The sequence below is a fragment of the Myotis yumanensis genome, unplaced genomic scaffold (genome assembly GCF_028538775.1).
Source record: "Myotis yumanensis isolate MYYU_CA2020_CCGP unplaced genomic scaffold, mMyoYum1.0.hap1 SCAF_2, whole genome shotgun sequence".
NCBI lineage: Eukaryota > Metazoa > Chordata > Mammalia > Chiroptera > Vespertilionidae > Myotis > Myotis yumanensis.
In genome coordinates this window covers 130,525,284-130,547,031 of record NW_027223753.1, presented here as the reverse complement: position 1 = coordinate 130,547,031, position 21,748 = coordinate 130,525,284, and the positions used below count along the sequence as shown (strand labels likewise).

The 21,748-nt window shown below is 38.4% G+C and overlaps 2 protein-coding genes across 4 annotated transcripts in view; one reads left to right on the top strand and one right to left on the bottom strand.

The window, feature by feature from the left end:
• The window catches only part of ZNF654 (zinc finger protein 654), a 110,845-nt gene extending 97,284 nt beyond the window's left edge, over positions 1-13,561 (bottom strand). For both annotated transcript variants that reach the window (XM_070406033.1, XM_070406034.1), the window contains exon 1: positions 13,298-13,561. In XM_070406033.1, the coding sequence (XP_070262134.1) occupies positions 13,298-13,486 (189 nt within the window). In that variant the 5' untranslated portion in view covers positions 13,487-13,561. The remainder of the gene's footprint in view (positions 1-13,297) is intronic.
• A 270-nt stretch (positions 13,562-13,831) lies between these two features.
• On the top strand, positions 13,832-20,611 carry CGGBP1 (CGG triplet repeat binding protein 1). 2 transcript variants are annotated; one of them, XM_070406031.1, is made up of 3 exons: positions 13,832-14,008; positions 14,612-14,778; positions 16,728-20,611. In XM_070406031.1, the coding sequence occupies exon 3, from the start codon at positions 16,747-16,749 to the stop codon at positions 17,248-17,250; it is 504 nt and encodes a 167-aa protein (XP_070262132.1). In that variant the 5' UTR covers positions 13,832-14,008; positions 14,612-14,778; positions 16,728-16,746; the 3' UTR covers positions 17,251-20,611. The 2 variants fall into 2 exon arrangements, with proteins under 2 accessions (XP_070262132.1, XP_070262133.1); XM_070406032.1 differs by lacking the exon at positions 13,832-14,008 and adding an exon at positions 14,149-14,395.
• Positions 20,612-21,748: the final 1,137 nt, after the last annotated feature.

Genomic DNA, 21,748 nt, shown 5'->3' with positions numbered 1-21,748 from the left:
AAATTCAAATTGTGTAATCCTGCTACAAACAAATTTTCCCACCGAATTTTTTTTTTTATCATATTATATTTTCCTAGGTCATTACATGGTCATTGAAAACATCATTTTTGAGGCTAAGTAACATTTTAGTTCATAAGGGTTGAGAAGTTTTAAATTATTTCAGATGTTCTGGTTGCTTTTTCATTTTCACTTCATTCCTTTCATTAATTATAATTAATGCTCTGATGTATATAGATTTATGTCCAAATTTATATTTCCTCGGAAATTAATGTATAAGGAAAATTACTAAATCTAAAGGTACAAAATTATTTTTAATATTTCTAATATATTTTGATGGATTATGGTCCAGAAAAGTTGTGGCAATTTTACTCCCACCAGATGGAAATCAGATATACATCTCACCATTCTTATGAGCACAGAATATAAATTTTAGACTTTACTAATGAATTCCATAACCTAAGAGATCATTGGCAAGATTCTCAAAGCATAGTGAAAGAATAGATAATAAAGTCCAAACATGCATATCCTCTGCACTCGGGATTAGTAAGATTTCCAGATATTGAAGGTTAAATCTAAGTACTATAGAGACTGAAACTTTAAAAGTTAATCATTTAAGATAATCATCTAAAAGATACACCAAACTCTCCTTCAAAAGCACAAGATAAATAACATAAAATAACTTCCGCTGATTTGTAATTATCATAATTCTTGCATTTTAAGAATAACCACTTATATAGCCCAGCCAGTGTGGTTCAGTGGTTGAGCATCGACCTATGAATCAGGAGGTCATGGTTTGATTCCCGGACAGGGCAAAAGCCCAGGTTGTGGGCTCAATCCCCAGTGTGGAATATGCAGGAGGCAGCTGATCAATAATTCTCATCACTGATGTTTCTATCTCTCTCTCCCCTCTCCTTTCCTCTCCAATAACAATAAAAAATATATTTAAAAAATAAAGAATAATCACTATAATGAGACACTGCTTCTGAAAGAAGTATGTATATGACATTCAGGTGGATTTAAGGGGGAAAAAAGGGTTAAGAGTCACTTCTTATTGTGAACTTCTGATAGCTTAAGTTTGATTTTTTCTCTCTCTCTTTTACATTCATCAACATCTTTAGCTTCTGCTGCCTTGAGTCTTTTTAATCATGTGTACTCAGTCAATAACTGCTTTAGTATATGTCAAATAGATATGCATAGACACTCTAATAGATACCAAATGCATACTCCTAGATACAAAATAATGTGTGTGTATATTACAACTAGAGGCCCAGTGTACGATATTTGTGCGGGGTGGGGGGGAGGTGGGGGGGGGGGGCACTGCCTCAGCTGGGCCGGCACCCTCTCCAATCCGGGACCCCTCAGGGGATGTCTGACTGCCTCTCACAATCTGGGACCCCTGGCTCCTAACCGCTCACCTGCCTGCCTGCCTGATCGCCCCTAACCCCTCTGCCTGCCTGCCTGATTGCCCCTACCCACCTCTGCCTGCCTGCCTGATCGCCCCTAACCACCTCTGCCTGATTGCCCCTAACTGCTCCCCTACTGGCCTGATCGCCCCTAACTGCTCCCCTGCTGGCCTGATTGCCCCTAACTGCCTCTGCCTCAACCCGCACCCGGGACCCAGGATTCCCTCCTCCAGCTGGTCACAGGTACCCAGGACCCGGGCTTCCCTCCCACTAGCCGGCCGCAGGCACCCAGGACCTGGGCCAGTTTCACCTGGGCCAGCTGCAGCCGCAGGGGACCAGGTGCTGGCACCCGGGACCGCGGGGCGTGTGGCTTGTCCCTCTCCCGGGTACAGGTGCAGGCACAGCCGCTGGCATCCGGGACCATGGGGCAGGCAGCTTGTCCCTCTCCTGGGCCACAGGTGCAGACGCTGGCACCCGGGACCAAGGGGCATGCGGCTTGTCCCTCTCCCGGGCCGCAGCCTGGCTGGTCCCCATTACTCTCTTGTGAGCTCATTTGTGCCTGGCTGGTCCCCATTCCTCTCTCATTTGTGCCTGGCTGGTCCCCATCCCTTTCTGCCCAGTGTTGAGTGTCTGAGCCGTTACCGTGTGAGGGCATGATGACCATTTGCATATTAGCTCTTTATTATATAGGATAGCTAAGTACACAGGCTCTTGACAGTCAGATTGGCCAGACTCCAATCTGATTATCACACACCAGCTATGTTTACTTACTTAAACTATTTAATCTCTCTCATCTTAGTTTCCTGATCTGTAAAATGAAAACAATGGCACATATCCTGTTGGGCAGTGGATTAAATGAGATAAAACAGGTAAAGGACTTATCACATACCTGATACATTTGAAACAGTCTAATATGAGTTATATACATCTACGGAGCATTTCAATAAAGTAATCTTCCAGATATTAAAAACATAAAACACACACACACACACACACACACACACACACACACAATGAATCACTGGCAACAATAATTAATGAGTATTTTGACCATTTCAATTTTGGAGTAACCAAAACATATACTCAACTTTAGTAAACTCCATTTATAAAATGTATATTAATAAACTTTGTACATGATTTATTGGGACATTATCCTATCTAATAAAGACAGAATATGCAAATTGACCACCATTCTGCGACAAAGATGGCGGCACCCACAGCCAATAAGGAGGGAATATGCAAATTGATGCAACAAAGATGATGGCAGCCGGGCTGGGACGAAAGATGGCGATGACGCAGGCGTTCCTCCCCACCCCGGCTGCTCCAGGCCTCTGCACAGCGCGTGTGCGCTGGTGCAAAGCGGGCGGGGCAGGACGCCTGCTATAAGGGGGGTTCGTGGAGGGAACTACAGGAGGGCGGCAGGGCCGGAGCGAAGGTGGAAGGCAGCTCCGGCAGGAGCAAAGGGGGAAGGCGGTGGCCAGAGCGAAGGCCTGGGTCCCAGGTGCCGGAGGGAAGCCGGTGCCAGCAGCCAGGGGAAGGAAGGCCTATTCTTGCACGAATCTTCATGCATCGGCCTCTGATAGATAGATAGATAGATAGATAGATAGATAGATAGATAGATAGACAGACAGATAGAGATAGATATAGATATATATCCATATATCTACATATATATATATATCCATATATCTACATATATATCCATATATATACACACATTTTTTCACAGTACATACTCCAATGTTATGCCGCTATCTATTAGTAAGTACTGAAAGAAGCACTTCTTTTCCTTCTCTATCTTTTCTCCTTTTATTTTACTGTATTGTACTATGTTTTACCACAAATGGAGCCAGAAAATGAGCCTGCCCCCTTCTTTCTCAAAGTTAATTAACTGGTCAATTACAGTTGCTCAACCATAAATAACTGTAACTCATTATGTTCTCCATGCCTTCTCCTACACAGTTAAACACTGCTAAACAAAAGAACAGACTAATGGTCACCCTACATTCATAATCAGCACAAATGGTTCTGCAGGTCAATTCAATCCACCTATCTATGAAGCTTTATAGCTCCACCTTAAATCTCCAACCACCCCAGGTACTTTCAACAGATGAACTCTCCTCCTACCTCAAAGCTCCTATATAAAGCAACCTCTCCATTTGTGCTTTAAATCTTGTCCTTCCCTTTTCAGAATCTTATTTTATACTTTATCTCTTCTTTCTTTTGTAGATTTACCTCTTCCTTTCAAATGAATCTATCAGTCTCATCAGATTTTAACCATATCAAATTCTCACCAATTTTGTTTTAAATCCTCACCTGCAATCCACAACCTCTTCAGCTCCACCTATATCTTTCCTTCTCCTTTATAAGTTATCTTTACTTACTGTATTTCTTTGCCTCCCAATCTTTAAACTACTCCAGTCTGACTCCTGCTATCACTACATCAGAATAGCTCTGCTTAAAGTCACCAAAGACCTCCATGTAATTCAATGGTTCAATCTCAATGGCTTTTGATGCCAGTTACCATTCACTCTATCCTAAAACATTCCCTTCCTGTGTCTTACTTAATACACAGTTCCTTGGTTTTCTTCAACCTCTCTAATTCTTCTCAGATTTCATTTGAAGACTCAACTTTTCCTACAAAGCCATTTAACTGTGGAGTTCCTGAAGCTTCACTTCTAGGTCTTCTTTTCCCACTCTACACTCTCTCTCTATGTAAGCTCATTCAAATACCATCCACACAGCTTTGATGACCCGCCTCACTTCTGAGTTCTAAATTCTGCAAATCCAGCTTTAAGACCTCTCCTTGGATAAGGAAAGTTACTTTTAATTCTTTGGTTTAGTTTGAAACCAAAGAGTCTAACCAGACTTCAACTTGCCCAAGAATCCCAAAACAGGCAAGACTTATATTAGCCCCCACATTGTATATTACAGTAGTGCCCTCCCGCCCCACAGTCTCACTTTCTGGAATTTCAGTTACCTACAGTCAACTGTGATCCAAAAATATTATATGGAAAATTCCAGAAATAAACAATTCGTAAGTTTTAAATTGCATGCCATTCTATGTAGCATGATGAAATCTTGCACAGTCCTGTGCTTTCCCACCCATACATGGACCATCCCTTTGTGCAGTGTATCTACCTCACTTCATCTCATCACATAGGCATTGTATCATCTCACATCATCACAAGGGGGAGTACAGTACAATAAGAATATTTTGAGAGACAGACGACATAATTTTTATTATATTATACTGTTATAATTGTTCTATTTCATTATTAGTTATTGTTATAACTTTCTTACTATGCCTAATCTATAAACTTTATCAGGGTATGTATATAATAAAAAAACACACAGTATATGTAAGGTTTGGTACCATTCATGGTTTCAGGCATCCACTGGGGGTCTTGGAATGTATCCTCCATGGGTAAGGGGGGACTACTGTATTGTACACCTTTTCTTTATAGACTTATCAAAGTTATAACTGTATACAAAAACAGGGACAATGCTGTTTGCTCACAACTACTATATGTCCAATGCCTTATATAACCAAAAACCCTAGTAACAACATCTTTTTCTACTGCTTACATGAGTTTTTCAGCAGTTTTCATATTCACCACCGCTTAGGAGTTGAGAGTACTGAATTTCTGGTACAGAGGGTCAGTGTAATGGACTTTAGGACCCTATGTCACACATTATATAGATCGACCTCCTCTCAGATTTAGTTTGCCACCAGTGTTCCACAATGGGTCTAGCGAGCCAGATGACAATGATTGGGTCTCATCCTAGAGAGCAGATCCATACTGAACAGTGTGCTGCTGAAATGATTAACTGATCTGTCAAAGAAATAGGGAGCCAAGAAATCGATGTAATATATATTACATGAAAACTGAAAGTTATCTTAGATTTACTAGAAATTACAAAACTTAAAAATACTTAGACTAGGTACCACTATAATTGATTTACAATATAACTAAAGTTAATATTCAGTTAAATGAATTACTCTAGATTTTAAATGCCCTAATATCCTTACTATTATATATTAATATACATTTAAAATGGCATATCAATTGACCATATTTTACTGACCATACTTTATTTTTTCAAATACCTCATCAGATACATATTTTACCAAAGCTTTCTAAAATTTAATTTAAATTTCTCTATTTTGCTTTTGTTTGTAATTGTTAAGGTTTAGTATATTTTGGTAGAAAATCAAAAAGATTTAGTGCCAGCAATAATAGTACAACTGGTGCCTGACTTCTATTTGGCAGAACTGCAAAATGATAATATCATAAAAAATATAACAGCAGTGAACTTCATTTAAAAATATTTTGCCTCCTATTTTATCTACAAAATTAAAATTGAGCTAGATTTTTTTCAGCCAGTGTACGGGTGGTAATCAGAAAGCAATAATGGACATATATCTAATGCAAGACTGTTTATAAAGAAGTTACTTAACACATTGTATGCGGGAAACGAATTTATACGTTTTACGTATTTATACGTTCTACCAGTGTAGTAGAGCGCGGGACACATATTAATACGTTTTTTATAGACTAGCGGTAGAATGTGGGTAACGTATAAATACGTAAACTAAAGTTATCGTAATTTTACTGAACGTTGCCATTTGCGCAAAAAATTAGCAAAAATGGCCCGCCGCCACCTGTTAGCGTGTGATAAAAACTACCCGCAAACAATGTGTTAAGTTTAGGATCTCATTGGTTAACCTAAAAATGACTTTCATAAGTTCACTTAACCAAAATGCATTTCACATATTTTTAAAAAACAGTGTAGATAAATTTCATCACCCCAATCGGGGTTTTGGGGGCCTATCGGGCCCGGATCAGGCTAATTGGCTGCCAAGGTGTGCTTCCTAGCCAGTGGTTGTTCCAGTCGTTCTGGTCATTCCGCCATTCCAGTTGCTGGGCTTTTATATATATATATATATAGATAGATAGATAGATAAGTTAACATCTTTCCATGGACTTCACCTTGCATGAACACTGAAAATATATCAAATATGTCAAATTTTGAAAACAACTTAAAGAAATAAAATTTTAATTTGTAATTTAGTAATAAAAATAATTTCACCAAAAGGAATACATAAACTCATGCAATTAAGTTGTTTCTAGCTCACAATATTCATTACAGAGTAAATCAGGAAGTAGGATACTCTTTTTTCAAAAGTAAATAAATCACTATAAATTAATTTCAATACTTTTCATTGTCTTTCATATGTACTATTCTTTTGTTTGTTTGTTTTTTTGTTGATCCTCACCCAAGGATATTTTTCCATTGATTTCTAAAGAGTGGAAGGGAGGGGGAGAGACACAGAGAGAGAAACATCGATGTGAGAGAAACACATGGATTAGTTGTATCTCACACGCATCTTACCTGGAGCGTGTGAGATACAACTGGTTTGAGCCTGCAACTGAAGTACAGGCCCTTGACCAGAAGAATCAAACCCGCAACCCTTCAGTCTGCAGATGCCCAATCTATCCACTGAGCCAAACCCGCTAGGACTGTACTCTTCTTTACTAAGCTAAAAACTAATTTGAGACTTCTAGTTAATTGTGACACATTGAACACACATTTACTTCTGCTCCCTCTCAAAAACTCCACTAGGATAACAGTAAAAAATATTTTTGTTTTAAAAGACCTAAACCCATTAAAGAGGAAAACAATGAAAAAGGAGAAATGACAGACAACATTTAGGTAGCTATTATTTAGGGAGGAGGGAGGAGGGAGGAGGGAAAAAGCTGATTTGTGCTGAACCCCAGAAAAATTTCAGGAACCTGAAACACTACAGACTTCTAAAAGTGGAGGTAAAAGAGTCAAAAACAGAAAGATCAGTTGAACATCTCCCCCAGATCCCCTTCCCTATTAGATCAATGGACACTAATTCTCTAGAGAGGCTGAACTCATAATGGGGCAGGGAAGGAAGGGATTGGAGGGAAGAAAAGGGTACATAGAGAACACAAGAGGTAAAATCAAAGGGTACATACTGAATGATGGTAAGGGAGTCCCTACCTCCTCCATCAAGGAGGCTAACTGATCATATCTACAACTAAGAAAAAATTTATTTATAACCATAGAGGTAAATATCATAAGAGTTAAACAGTTGCAATTAGTTGCCTCTGGGGAATATGTGGGGAAGGAAAGGAATAGTGTATGAATTGCTATTTTTTATTATAAGCTGTAGGGGGGAAAAAACAAAAAAAATGGTTGCCTCTACAATATCCATTCTTGTTTTCTTCCTTCCTAACAGAATCATAGACACGTTTTTATCAGGGGGGAAAAATACAAAAAAAAAGTTATCTAATATTCTTTTCAGATGGGGATAGTTAATAAGACTTAAGTCAAGATGTTTTTTGGCTTACCCCCAAAAAACCCTGATCTACTACTTTGAACTCAGATGTGATGGCTGTAACTCCAACAACTGTTTTGGATGATGAGACAAACTTGAGATAAGAAGACAAAGATAAGAAAGCAAATGATGGTACAATGATAAAGCCACCATAAAATCCCCATACTATCTATTCAAGACCTAACATGAATAAAAAGTCATGTTTAAGATATTTAAATCAGGACTCGATTAGCAGCAAAATGCAATTCCTAATACGTTGTCTTACATAACTTTTTAAACTAAGTATACATAAAACATTTATAAAAATTAAAAATAAAGTTTAGCCCTACCCGGTTTGGCTCAGTGGATACAGCTTTGGCCTGTGGACTAAAGGGTCCCAAGTTTGATTCCAATCAAGGGCAAGGCAGTTTACCTCGGTTGCAGGCTCAATTCCCTGCTCTTGTTAGGGTGTGTGGGGAGACAACCAATCGATGTGAGACACACTGATGTTTCTCTCTCTGTCTCTCCCCCTCTCTTCCACTCTCTCTAAAGATCAATGAAAAAATATCCTTAAAAAAAGTGAATTTTAAAATAATTCTAATTAGTAGCAATTGTTAAAAATTAACGTAAATAGTTCCAGAAGGCTATTCAAGAAGCAATTTGTTTGAAAACCTAATCATTTTTCTCATTAGAAATAATGTAAATTGAATTAATCTGTTCCAGACTCACAAATGATTCCCTATTTTAACCTTTCTCAAGTGATGGTTATTTCATGAGTACTGTCACACCTTAGCAATATCAGTACTCTTGATGGCCTCTCTATATTTTAAAATTGTGCTAATCACCTATATCACCAAGCCATACTCCATAGCTAGATCAGACACATGAACACCTCTATCATACTTTGTAATTATTTCTTTTTTAAAGCTCTATCATTGTTCTCACAACTTCTTTTTCAATCTGCTGCTATCACTAACCTCATTAGGATACATGGTGACTTGGATCCATGTATTTAATAATAATAAGCAATAGCATAAGCAAAAAAAAAAACCACAAAAATATTTACAGCACAATTTCCTGAGATGTTAACAGAACAAGGTTTAGCAGTAAACTGACTCATACTCAGGCATTCTCTCCATTGTCACATAAGAGACATGTCACTGATGCCTAACCCGTTTGGCTCAGTGGATAGAGCATCGGCCTATGGACTGAAGGGTCCCAGGTTCGATTCCGTCAAGGGCATGTACCTTGGTTGCGGGCACATCCCCAATTGGGGGTGTACAGGAGGCAGCCGATCAATGATTCTCTCTCATCGATGTTTCTAACTCTCTATCCCTCTCCCTTCCTCTCTAAAAAAATCAATAAAATATATTTTTTAAAAAGACACGTGACTGAGCATAGAGTATCAGCGTGAAAGGGTTGTCAAGTCAGAACCCAAGTTTTGTTGGAAAACTGAGACTTTTTTATGTGAACAACGTGGTAGAGAACTGAATTGCTCTAGATGGGAGACATACAAGAACCAAGGCTTCACATACTGCATGTTCAACATCATCCCTGTCCTCTACTGTCTAGATGCCAATAGCAACCTATCCCAATTAGGGCAATCAAAAATTTCTCCAGACATTACCAAATGTCCCCTGCAGGAAACATAATCTCTGAGAAAATGTAGCTGCTATTGCAAATTATTTAGGGCTTTATTGGAGCATTCAGCTTCTAGATAAATAACAGAATTTTAGAATTATAACATTTCTAAATTTCCTCTAAAGTTTTTTGTGAGATACAAACTATAAGTGACCTTCAGATTGAATTATCTCTAATGTTCCTCTTAAACTTTCAAAGAATTTCACATGAGAAATATTAACAGCCTTTGTCTAATAATGTCTATCTCCATGCTAGGTATAGTACTGAACATTTCATGGTCATTCTCTCCTTTTATACTCATGACATCCTCATGGGATGACTATTAACCCCATTTTAGTAAGAAACAATTTTAAAGTATTTTAATCAACATATCAAAGTATTTCCAGAAATACTTATCATTCACTGTAATCATTCTAGCACTGAGCTACTTGTTTAGTTTACAATCAATTTATGATCAAAGCATTTCAATACATCTAGCAAAAAAATAAGTTCAATTATTATAATCTTCAGGAATAGGGGAAATGTTCACAGCACCTAACAAGTCAGAGAAATAATAATCAGACTGTTCCTTGAAATATTTTTAACACTATGGCCTAATGAAAGACTACTTTTAGACTTTCTCATCCTTGATTCCCTGAGTACATCCAGTAACTATTTTTTCCCCTTTGCACAACTTGTCATAAACAATTCACTTTATAATTATTTGCAAATTTATTTGTAATTTTAATCTGCCTTTCAGTAGAAATTGAAGTCTGGGTTCAAATCGCAGCTGGTCCACCTACCAGAAATGAAGACAAATTCAACTATGAAACTTGCATAACAGGACCTAACTGAAGGCTTTAAGAGTTAGTAGGACCTTCAATAAAAATTAATTTCCCCTTCCTTTCATCCTCAAAGTAAATTAAATATAAATTAAGAGCTAATTTAAGCATTTGTTGAGAGTCCACTAATAAGAGATAAGGGAGGATGTGATAGGGGCAGTTAGTGGACATTACGCCAAGTAACTATTTCGAAATTAACACTTACAATCTCCCAAATCCATCATCACAAAAATCAGTTTAAGCCTAAGGGACTATTCCCTTAGTCTAAGATTTTATAATTACTGGTATTGTTTCTCAAGTAAACAAGTATATCCTCAAATGCATTGAATGGATGCATAATTTATCACTTATATTACCTATTGTCTTCTGTTTTATTTTCCCTTGTGGTAAAAGACACAGAACCTCCCCTTCACCCACACAACTAACTGCCCAAGACATTTTTATTCAGATTTCTTTCTAAAAAGAGAAATATAAATTGGAGCCTTTCTTTTCAGTGCACAAGACTGTGAGTATAAATCATATATTTCATTAACTGTCACCCACCCAAGCGCATATTATCCATTTTATGTATTACTCACAATTAAGTCATTCACTAATGAGTGCAAGTTACTTAATATTACCTTACCCTTAGTAAATATTAGGAAACCAAATGTTAAAAAGAAAAAAAACAACAACAATCTTTGGGAATTAGATTACATAATCCACTTCTTCCTTTGGTGGCAAATAAAACAGAACTACTGTACTGTTAGAATTTATTAATCAATGCATAAAATTCAACTTAACATAGGTAATCTTTTATTCTATCTTAATGTTTTAGTACAAAAAAAAAAAAAAAAAAACTTCACAAAGCTCACCTGCAGGGTGGATCCAGGACAGGAGCCCTAAGAACAGATCTATTGCTAATCTAGAATATTATAAAACATGTAAGGTTTCAGGTAAAAGTTGGTAGCATAAAAGTATGTCAGCATAACTTAACTCATAAGTTAGCAATGTAAAAATAAAAGTTTAAGTTCTTCCTGTTTAGTTTTATTTCCTTGTATATTTAGGTGGTATTGGAGTTTTTTAAAATAGTCAACTTCATTGGTACTTAAAATAATTTACTGTCACTGTTCAGACACTGTATTTCACAGGCTAAATTTATTCATCTGTTCTTAAAACTGATTTCACGAAATATAATAAGAGTTAAAGATTCTCCAAAAATGTTCTGGCCCTCAAATAAAATTTCAATGCAATTTCAGCAATTAAGGGTTATTTGATCAAGTAAGTTAAAGCTAAAGGTAACCAAAACCAACTTGCTTATTAATGATATCAAAAGGAAAACAGGCCCAGCCGGTGTGGTTCAGTGGTTGAGCTGACCTATGAACCAGGAGGTCACTGTTGGATTCCTGGTCAGGGCACTGCCTGGGTTGCAGGCTCTATCCCTAGTGTGAGGCATGCAGGAGGCAGCTGATCAATGATTCTCATCATTGATGTCTCTACCTTTCTCTCCCTCTCCCTTCCTCTCTGAAATCAATAAAAATATATTTTAGAAAAGCAAATGAGAAAATAAAAAGATTTTCAGCCGATGAATATATTAAAAAGATCAATCATAAACTAATTTTCAGATGTTTAAAATTCCCACAGAAGTCTACCGATAACATGGTTTCCAGATGTAAAACATACAGTTAGAAAACAAGTATTGTAAAGACACTGAATCTCTAAATCCAGTGAATGCCACTACCAAAATAAATAAAAATAAGGAAAAATATTTTCAAGACAGTCACTAAATAGAGAGCAATGCCAAAGAAAAAATACACACCCTTTATACCAAGACAGTTTCCACCTTCTTATTTATGATAAGAAGGAATGAAACAAAAATCAAAAGACAGTTTAAAGTATTAAAAACTTGCCTGAAAATTTCAATTCCATCCTTTCCCTTTCAATGTTTGGAAAGGCATAAAAATCAAATTTCAGCAAATATGATGCTTAGCTCCTGTTAACTTTATTTTCTACTTGTTACCAGAATGAAATAGCCTAACTTTAATTAATATGTAAAGGATCCAAACCCATTTATTATAAGAAGAAACGGTGGGAGAGAGAGATTAAGTAACTTGTCCAAGGTAACAACTAGGAAGTGGTGGAGCCATGATTTGAACTCTATTCATAAGATAATGAGCAAATTAAAAAATAAATAAATAAAAGAATGGGTTGGAAAAAAAGAGTAAAACTTTCTGCCAAAACAGTTTGCAAAACAAGACTGTTGTGAATGAGAAAAAATGTTTATAAATATATGTAGATGTGAATGTAGATGACACAACTTTACCCCTAGAAGTACTTTGGTGCTATAATATCTGATTATGGCCAAACACTTCAAACTACATCAAATCAGAGTGACAGTTGACCAAGTAAATAATTTATTGTCACTGTTTGGTCGAGGAAAGGGGATAAGAAAAGAAAAGATGACAATCACCCTGTCTTAACACCGCCTCCCCCCCCCCCCCCCAAAAAAAAAGTATCTAAAACATCATGGGTCAGCGCCTAAACCAACAGAATTGTCCCGGCGGGGTCTCGTGCAGGGATGACAGGAGACCCTAGCAGAGGGGGAGGGGTGGCGATGACAGGAGAGGGAGCGGCAGAGACACGGCAAACCCCGATCTCCGAAAAAGGGGGCCCGAGGGGGCACAAGGGGCGGAGAAGGGAAGGCAGGAAATGTTGCCAGAGATTCCGAATGAAGTGAGCAGGAACTGGGTGGGAAGCACAAGAAGGCGGGACCCTCGGGCAGAAAGGGGTCTGTCTGGGGAAGGGGAGGCATGTCAGTACTCCAGCGCTTTCCTGCCAGCTGACCCTCCGCTCCAGCCCCTCCACCCGCGACAAACTCTCACTTTTTCAGCAACCCTTAGACCCACGGGTCATGCCCGTCTCTCCCCGCTCCCCGCCCCCCACCTCAAGCCGGATAGGTGGAGGGGGGAGCTTCACCCTCACTCTCCTTGTTGGGCTGGCGGAGTGAGCACCGGACACAGCCCTGATTCGAGGACGAGGAGGCCAGGAGACGCAGGAGGCCCAGTACCCGGGTGTCAAGTCCGAGCGGCCGACGGGCGCCTCACCTGACAGAAGCGTCGGCAGTAATCCCGACTGCTGATCCCGACGACGCCGCCACCGCAGCTGCTGCCGCCAGTGCCGTCGTTGCCGTCGCCCGCGACTCCAAGCCCCGCAGGGCCTGGCGGGGACTCCACAATGGCCACGAGCTCTTCTCCGAGGCGTTCGGCCTCTTGATCGCTCTCTTCCTCCGCCATGAGGCTCTCGCCGCCCAGCGCGTACCAGCCCCTGCGCCGCCGCCGCCGCCGCCGTAGCAGCCTCGGCTAACCTCCTCCTCCTCCTCTAGTTCCCTCCCCCTTCTCTCCGCCCCTGGTGGACTGGGGCCTGTCGTCTGGCTCTACTTCCGGCTCCGCCCACCCACGCCCCCAATTTTCAATGGAGAAATCTAGCCGCCAATCATGCACATGCCCGCCTTTCTACTATCATTGGTCAAGGCATCTGTCTGTTTGATAGCTACGCTGTCAATTGGCCACCGCTGCTCGGCGGTTGCTGGGGCCCGCCTACGAGCTTTGCCATAGGCGGTGCGGGAGGACGGGGCGCGGTGGGGGACACGGCGGCCGCCGCGGGGCTCGACCGGGCAGCGGCGGCGGCGGCGGCGGCGGCGGCAACGACGACAAGTCCTTCTCTTCCCTCACCCTCTTGCTCCTTTTTCTCTTCCTCCTCCTTTCCTTTCTGGCCGGCTCTCGTCCACTTCCCCTAGAGGCCGCCCGGATCCTACGGTAACGAGAAGCTAGGGAGGCCGAGGGTGGGCCCGGCCGTTGGTGCAGGCTCTGGGCCCGGGGCCTTCCTGCCCGAACGGGAGCCGGGGGCGGAGCCGGGGCGTCGTTGTCGGCGGATGGAAGGGGGAGGAGACGGGAAGCCTGACAGCGGCCGCCCCGTCAGGCGCCTACCGCCTCCTCCCCTGAGACTGCCGCCAACTAGGCTGTCTAGTGGCGGGGCCCACGGCCGGCAGCTGGGACGCGGCCCTGCCCAGCTAGCGGGGCTGGGACGGCGGGGCGCCGGCTGCTGGGGCTGGCGCGGGAGGAGGGCGTCTAGACGGCGAGAACGCCCCGCGCCCCGCCTTCCCCTCGCTCTCCGGAACCCTGGGGCCCGGGGCGCGCGGCCAGGTGCCGAGGCGGGGCGGGCCGCCGAGAAGGGAGCGGGTTGCGGAGTGTTGGGGTCCGCGTTGGGGTCGGGACTTGCGGTGTCGAGTTTCCTAAAGAGAGAGGTTTTTAAAGATACCTGCGTGGTGGCGGTTGTTGGTGTCCCTGTTCACGTTTTCGCCCGCCCTTCTTTTTCTCCCTACCCCCATTTTTCCTTCCCGTTTGTTTTGTGTTTTGCAGTAAAGGCATGACTTCCCCGCATCTCAGGGAAAACGGGGTGCAAGCCCAGAAACTATTTTCCCACCACCACTTGTTGAAACACGGATTTTGAAAGCGTCTCCGGTTGGAACCAACGGAAAGTGCCAGGATTTCATGCATCTCTGGTCTTGAGCTGGGACCCTTTACTAGTAAGTATCCAGACGGAAAAAACTGGAAACTGATCAGGTAAACATTTAAACTTGAAAAACGGATGACTTTTATTTTGCTCTAGTAAGTGATTTGCTGCTTCTGTTTTGTTAGCTAATTCCTGCTCTTAACTTCGTCTGCGCTTAAAATATCTTTCCCTTCTTTTGAAAACACTTTTGTTCTTCAGGTCTGTAAACTCAAGCATCCTCTGCTGGGCACATGTTTGCTTTTGCAGTAACACAAACAGACTTTTGAAAGTTACAAGACATTGGATGTGTAGGCCTTTCACATTATCACAAGTAATTGGCCATTTTATGCCTCAGAGAATAACGAAGATTTTTTTAAAGTTTGAAATTAAACTATTTAAAGACAGAAGATTTTTCACATTGAAAGATTTAGGCATTACTGGGCACAAATATTTAATGTTGTTTTATAACTAGTTTAGAGCCATTAATAATTGGGACTGATTTGCTATAGGTGTATAAAATATAAATCATTAACTTAAGGTACACACATATAATGGTAATTCGCTGTTTATTGGGCAGGAATCATCTCTGCCTTATCTGCCATTGAACACCTGTAGCCAACACAATATTTGGCACATGAAAGCTATACATTAAACAGATTTTTAACATGTTAAGCCCCTTGTCAGTCACCGGTAACTGACACTATACTTTCCCTCCCGAAGACAAAACAGGCTGGGTGCTTAACGTGTTAATAGAATATTTGAATTAATCCTATTAAAACCTAAGTTTTATCATGCTTCTCAGAATTTATGTGAAACATTAAGTCCTTCTCTGAGTTTATGTCCATAGACAATTTAAAGTTATTTTGAGATAGCTTTCATATTACTCAGCTACAAGTTCTCTAATGTGGATTAACACCATTGTTTCTGATTACACGTATAAAGAAAACATGGTACCTATCATATTTCTATAGAACAGAGTTCTATTATCAATTATATCAAATTCATTTGAATTTCTTATATCTAGGTTAATGTAAGAGTTTAACCCAAAGGCACATGCCTCAGGAAACAAATGGTCTCCACCAACAATATTTGTTCAATATCTCAAGTTTTCAGTGCCACTGGTTTTGGCAGTGATCATAAATGTTTGCAATTAGGATAAATTTTGAAATGATTAAGCTGCTTCTGAGATTAATATATGAAAAAATAGTAAAGATAATCATTTACTTATTCCATCAACAAATTGTGATTGAACATCTATCATATACTAGGCACTATGTTAATGAGTTTTTGGTTTTGTTCTAGCTGACTAGTTAAATGGAATAAATTAATAGATGTGAATATTAGTCTTTAATGGAAAAAAGTGTTAGAAAAAATACTTTGCATATATCTTGATCATTACCTTTTGGAAAACTTAATAGAGGTGTATATGCATTAATTCTTTGAATTCTATTTTTGCTTTAAAATATAATAATATTGTTTCTGATGTTACTTGTTTCGGTCTGCTTTCTTGGCTTATACTTTTTTTCTCTGAGCAGTTGTGGAAAGTATATTTACCTTCATATACAATTATGCCAGTTTATTTATCCCCCTGTTTGAACAAACTTTGTTTACAATTCCCTATGATTGTGTTCCTAAAATCAGTTGCCCCAGAACCATGAAGGAAAAGAAGCTCTTTTAAACTTGAATACATATCTAAATTGAATGACATTAATATAATACCCTAAATACTGACCTGTGATTAGGTTTTTCTAAAAGATAGTGATATCTGAAATAGGTGTCATTCTTTTTCCATAGTTTAAATTTATTTGAATTTCATCAAATTCAAGGAATGGATGTAGTTGTTACTAGTAATGGGTACACGATCTATTAATTTAAATTAAGTTTTCTGAAATCTATAATCTTAAAAATGTTTATACTTTTCTTGTTAACTGCTTCCCAAATGAACTGTTGTTATAACACTTACGTTTTTTCTTGTCTTGAAAGAACCTTATTCAAAGTCAAAATGGAAAGATTTGTAGTGACAGCACCACCTGCTCGAAACCGTTCTAAGACTGCTTTGTATGTGACTCCCCTGGATCGAGTCACTGAGTTTGGAGGTGAGCTGCATGAAGATGGAGGAAAACTCTTCTGCACTTCTTGCAATGTGGTTCTGAATCATGTTCGCAAGTCTGCCATTAGTGACCACCTCAAGTCAAAGACTCATACCAAGAGGAAGGCAGAATTTGAAGAGCAGAATGTGAGAAAGAAGCAAAGGCCCCTAACTGCATCCCTTCAGTGCAACAGTACTGCACAAACAGAGAAAGTCAGTGTTATCCAGGACTTTGTGAAAATGTGCCTGGAAGCCAACATCCCACTTGAGAAGGCTGATCACCCAGCCGTCCGTGCTTTCCTGTCTCGCCATGTGAAGAATGGAGGCTCCATACCTAAGTCAGACCAGCTGAGGAGAGCATATCTGCCTGATGGATATGAGAATGAGAATCAGCTCCTCAACTCACAAGATTGTTGACCAGGAGGTTACCATCATTGTGATCAAGATTAAATAATGTGGAGTGTTAAAGTTATGTATTGATTATATGGTTCATTTTTATATTTATTTCGTTTAAAAATCATGTGATGCAGAATAGTTTTTCAATGTGTATATAGTTGCAAGCAAAAACAAAAATTCACCATAAAACTTACTGTTAATTTTAGTCACCAATGGTGTAAAACAAAAATTAAGGTTTAAAGTGTGCTAGAATACCTTAAACCTGATGGTTATCTTTAAAGTTGAAGGTTTTTCTCCTGAAATATTTGTGCATGGAAGAACTGCCCTGCTTTTTTACCCTATTGCCATGTATGATTATTCCTTGTGAGAGTACTTAATTACTTGGATTGAAGACTAGCCTAGGAAATTGAAGCTGCTGCCAGGCAACACCACTCACAGTAACTTAAAGGAATTCTTTCTGATTAGAGGATCCTCCTCAAAATGGAAGCGATGGTGGTAAACTGTTCTTGTATATTCAGATCCCTAGCAGAAAATGACTGTTTATTTCAAACTATGCTTTATTTTGTATATGATGTAGTTACTTAGCTATCCTTCAGTTCCTCACTGTATTTCTCCCCCCTTTTTAAAGGCTTATTGTTCTATGTAGTAACAGCTTCAAGTGACCAAAAGACTAAAATCTTTTAATGTCAGTGCCAAAAGCCATAGGGAATTTTGCAGTGACACAATTTTAGTCTCTTAACATAAACACAACATTTTTGAACCATAGCTTTCATTTCAAGCATCATCTTGAGTTTGTAAGCTTTTTTTTTTTTTAATGTCTTGATGTTAAAAGACACCAGGATTATCATTTTAATTTAAACAGGTAGACACTTTATTGAGGTTTCTGTTTTTACAGAAGACTAGTAATTTTTTGCTGACAGATCAGAAAATAAGGAAATTACTTTCTATATATTAATTTTTCCATATGGTTTCATAAGAGTTTAATTGGGATAAGTAGACTAGAAACAAGTTTACTTTCACTTTTATGTGCTTTGCCTCTGGTGGTACAAGGCTTTTAAATAGATGGTAAACATTGTCTAACAGTACAAGATTTTTGTAGTGGAGATCTGGCAGTATCCTGTATAACTCTTTGGGTGAGGAAATAATTAGTTCTGTTAGAGGTCAACCATGTTCAGGAAATGATCTCTATCTGAACCTCACTATCTTTTAAGGTTATCAGAGACCCAAATTATATTTTTTAAAAACTAAACAGTGAAAACTTGGGAGTATAGCTTTAAAAAACTCTTAAATTCTTTGAAAGCATTCAAGTTAAAATACTTCTATATTTCTATTACAAGCACTGACAAATGATGCCCTATGTTAACAGCAGGTATTATATTTAAGGTTATTTTACCACAAATCTTTATTTAAAAAAGAAAAGCCAAAGTAAGTAAGAACAAGGTTTAGATTTTATATTTTTCAGAAACAGCTTTCCATTTCTAAATTTCTTTTACAGACTTAAGTTCCTAGTTCAGGTTGTCAAAGTGTCCGTCTGATTTTAGGTTTTATGTGGATTTTTTTAAATAAGCCTGCCACCAAAAAATAAGAAAAAAAGGTCCCCTGTCAAAATTTGAATACCAATTTTCCTCATGTTCGGTTATATTAAAGTAGCACAATAAATTCCTAGAGTAGTGCTCTCATTGATAAAGCACATACATGAGAAGACCAGCAGCAAAACATAACCAAAATGTACTTTTTTTTACTTCCTCTAGTAAAGAATTTGCAGGCAGCCATGTTTAATTTGAATTATCTATGATGGTAAAAAGTCTTAAGAAGCTAGGAAAGTAATTGAGTTTTATAGCGCTATTTTCAGAATACAAAAATAAGGTTAGATATGCAATCATTCTAATTTTTCAAAATTCCATGTGATTTAGACTGCTCCCTATTGTTTGGGTATTAATTTGCACTGAAAGCAAATCTATAGTGGCAGAACAGTTCTCAGTAGTCCTAAACTATAAACTGAATGACATTCCACTGGAAAGACACCAATAATTCACATTTGAGTTTCTAGTAATTACAGATTTGATGATAATTTAGGTCCCATATAAATGTATTTCACCAGGCTCCAAACTATTCCCACATACACCATATCTAGGGGCATAATCCATCCTCCTGCTATGATTATATCATGTCCTTAGAAGAGTTTTTCATCCTTTTGTGGAGGTTTAATATGTTTCTTCATTATAAAACTTCGTTCCCTGAGTCTGGTTAACCTTGTCTCATAGTTAAATAGATAAAGCAGAATGATTGTTTTAGCCTGCTCAAACGTACAAATCTGTGAAACGATGGTTGGCATATGTTAACAAATGAGAATATCTAAGAGGCATATACTGCTGTCAAGGTATAGTGGACGTGTGTTCTGAAGTTTTAAATCTTAACTATATAGTGTTAGTGTGATACTATACTATTTGGGAAAATAGCATTTTCTATTTTATAAGTTGTATGCATAAACAAGACATGTAATATTTCATTTATAAACTGCCTTCAACACATGCTTACCTGTTAATAGTGTTTTCTTGAAATATAGTAGTATGTCTTCCAAAATTTCACTTTATGCTTACAGTAAATAGTTCCTAGCTAGTTGAAATGTTAAATTCCTTGTTGGTTTCTTTTGATTCTATGGGGCATATAGCAAGCCTAAAGGACATTGTAATCATTTCTTACGGGGTGAAAATCTAGAAAGATTGTGTATGAGAGCCTAAATAGTTATTTTATTCATTATCATCTTTGGGTTAGACTTCTTTTTCTTAACAAATGCTACTTCCAGTTAATGCATTTGGCCCTACTGAATTTTCAGGGACCAAAAAACTTTAAAGAAAAAGTTGTGCATCTTAGAATTGTAACCAATTAAGTATTGGCTTGGGATTGTTCTGAAGTATTTATTGCTTAAAAACTATTGTAAGTAACAGTTGGCAAGAACTCTAAGCAGAAAGTTCCATGTTAAAACTTTTGCCTGGAAGAATTTGTATGTGAATGTTAATGGAAAACACATTTAAACAAATTTAAAGTGGCCATAAATGAAAGCCACAGAAAATAATTTGGTGCTTAGTCTTTGTAAGGGCTCTCCATGGTTTGACTTGCCCCAACTGCTTTTAAATGAGTACATATCACCTTCATTAAATAGAAGATTCATTCTATAATTTTACTGAAAATATTAGCCTAAAATAAATTGCTTTAGCATCTGGTCAGCACTGATTAAAATGTGAATAGTGAAGTGGCTATCTTAATTAAACCTTGGTTTATCTGAATCCATACTGTCATAGACTTCTGAGGTAAATACAATTCTTACCTAGTATTCTACTTGTATCCAGAATACTGTATTCATTAAAATTTACTGTGTTCATTTTTGTATTCCTGTGCTTTTTTTTTCCCTTCATGCATGTATTAGTATAAATGTGTCACTTTTAAAGTTTTGTCTCTGTGACTTTTAGAAATAAATTTCAAAGAATTTGTTTCAGAAATTTTTGAAAGCACATTTTGTTTTGTGAGTGAATAACATTTCATAATTCCAAAAGATCAACAGTATTTTACTAAATGAGTTTTATCTTTGTAGGATTATTCGTTCTTATGCTTAATATAAAAGCATGTATTCTGTCAAGTAAGAATCACATTATAAATATAGTAGAAATTATATAGGTAATATTTAAATAAACTTAATCAGTGGTTTTAAATGGAAATATTACTTTCTACTTTTGGAAATACCAGTTATCAAGGATAAACCTAATATGCATCTCATAAGTTTTATTGGGTTTCTGAGAGATTTGCTATGCCCTTATTTGACACTGAGTGTAAAAAAAGTGTTGAAAATTGCCTTGTGTTTTAGTAGTATTACATAGTTTTAAGGGATATCCACTTCCATTTATCAAATTAGCTTCTACTTACCTCTATTTGGGGGAAAAAACATGGCTAATATGCAGTGTTCCCTTGGGAGTTTGGGAGACTGGGAGTTTGATCACTCACTCTGACATGCGCTGACCACCAGGAGCAGCAGCCAGAAGGCCCTGATCAGCCCTGATTGTCGGCCAGGCCTAGGGACCCTACCAGTGCATGAATTTCGTGCACCAGGCCTCTAACAAATTTATAAAGTGATTAACTTATTTTTCCTGGAATCAAAATGGTAGAAAGGACCTTAAATGTCTGTTTCCAATTTAACATCTCTAAACCATCAGTGACCTGTCTTCATTTTTCCTAAAGAATCTCATAATCTTTATTAAATGTAAACAATTGAATGTATGTGCCTCTGGATCTCATAACAGTTTCTTTTTTTTTTCTGTGTAAATTGAGTTGTGTATACACCTGTAATATGGTGTATCATGTTGCAAAGATGCTCCTAGGATGAGACTAGCTAACCTACCCCTGTGAAATCTAAAACTGGAAAATAGAATAGGACTGACTTATGAGATACATTTGATATATATGGCATGACTTTCATCAGATTGCCCCTCCAGTACATTACATGATTTAAATGGTTTTATATGCA

Bases quoted from the DNA above. Each gene is read 5' to 3' on its own strand.
- CGGBP1 (XM_070406031.1), top strand. From the start codon at position 16,747: ATGGAAAGATTTGTAGTGACAGCACCACCTGCTCGAAACCGTTCTAAG.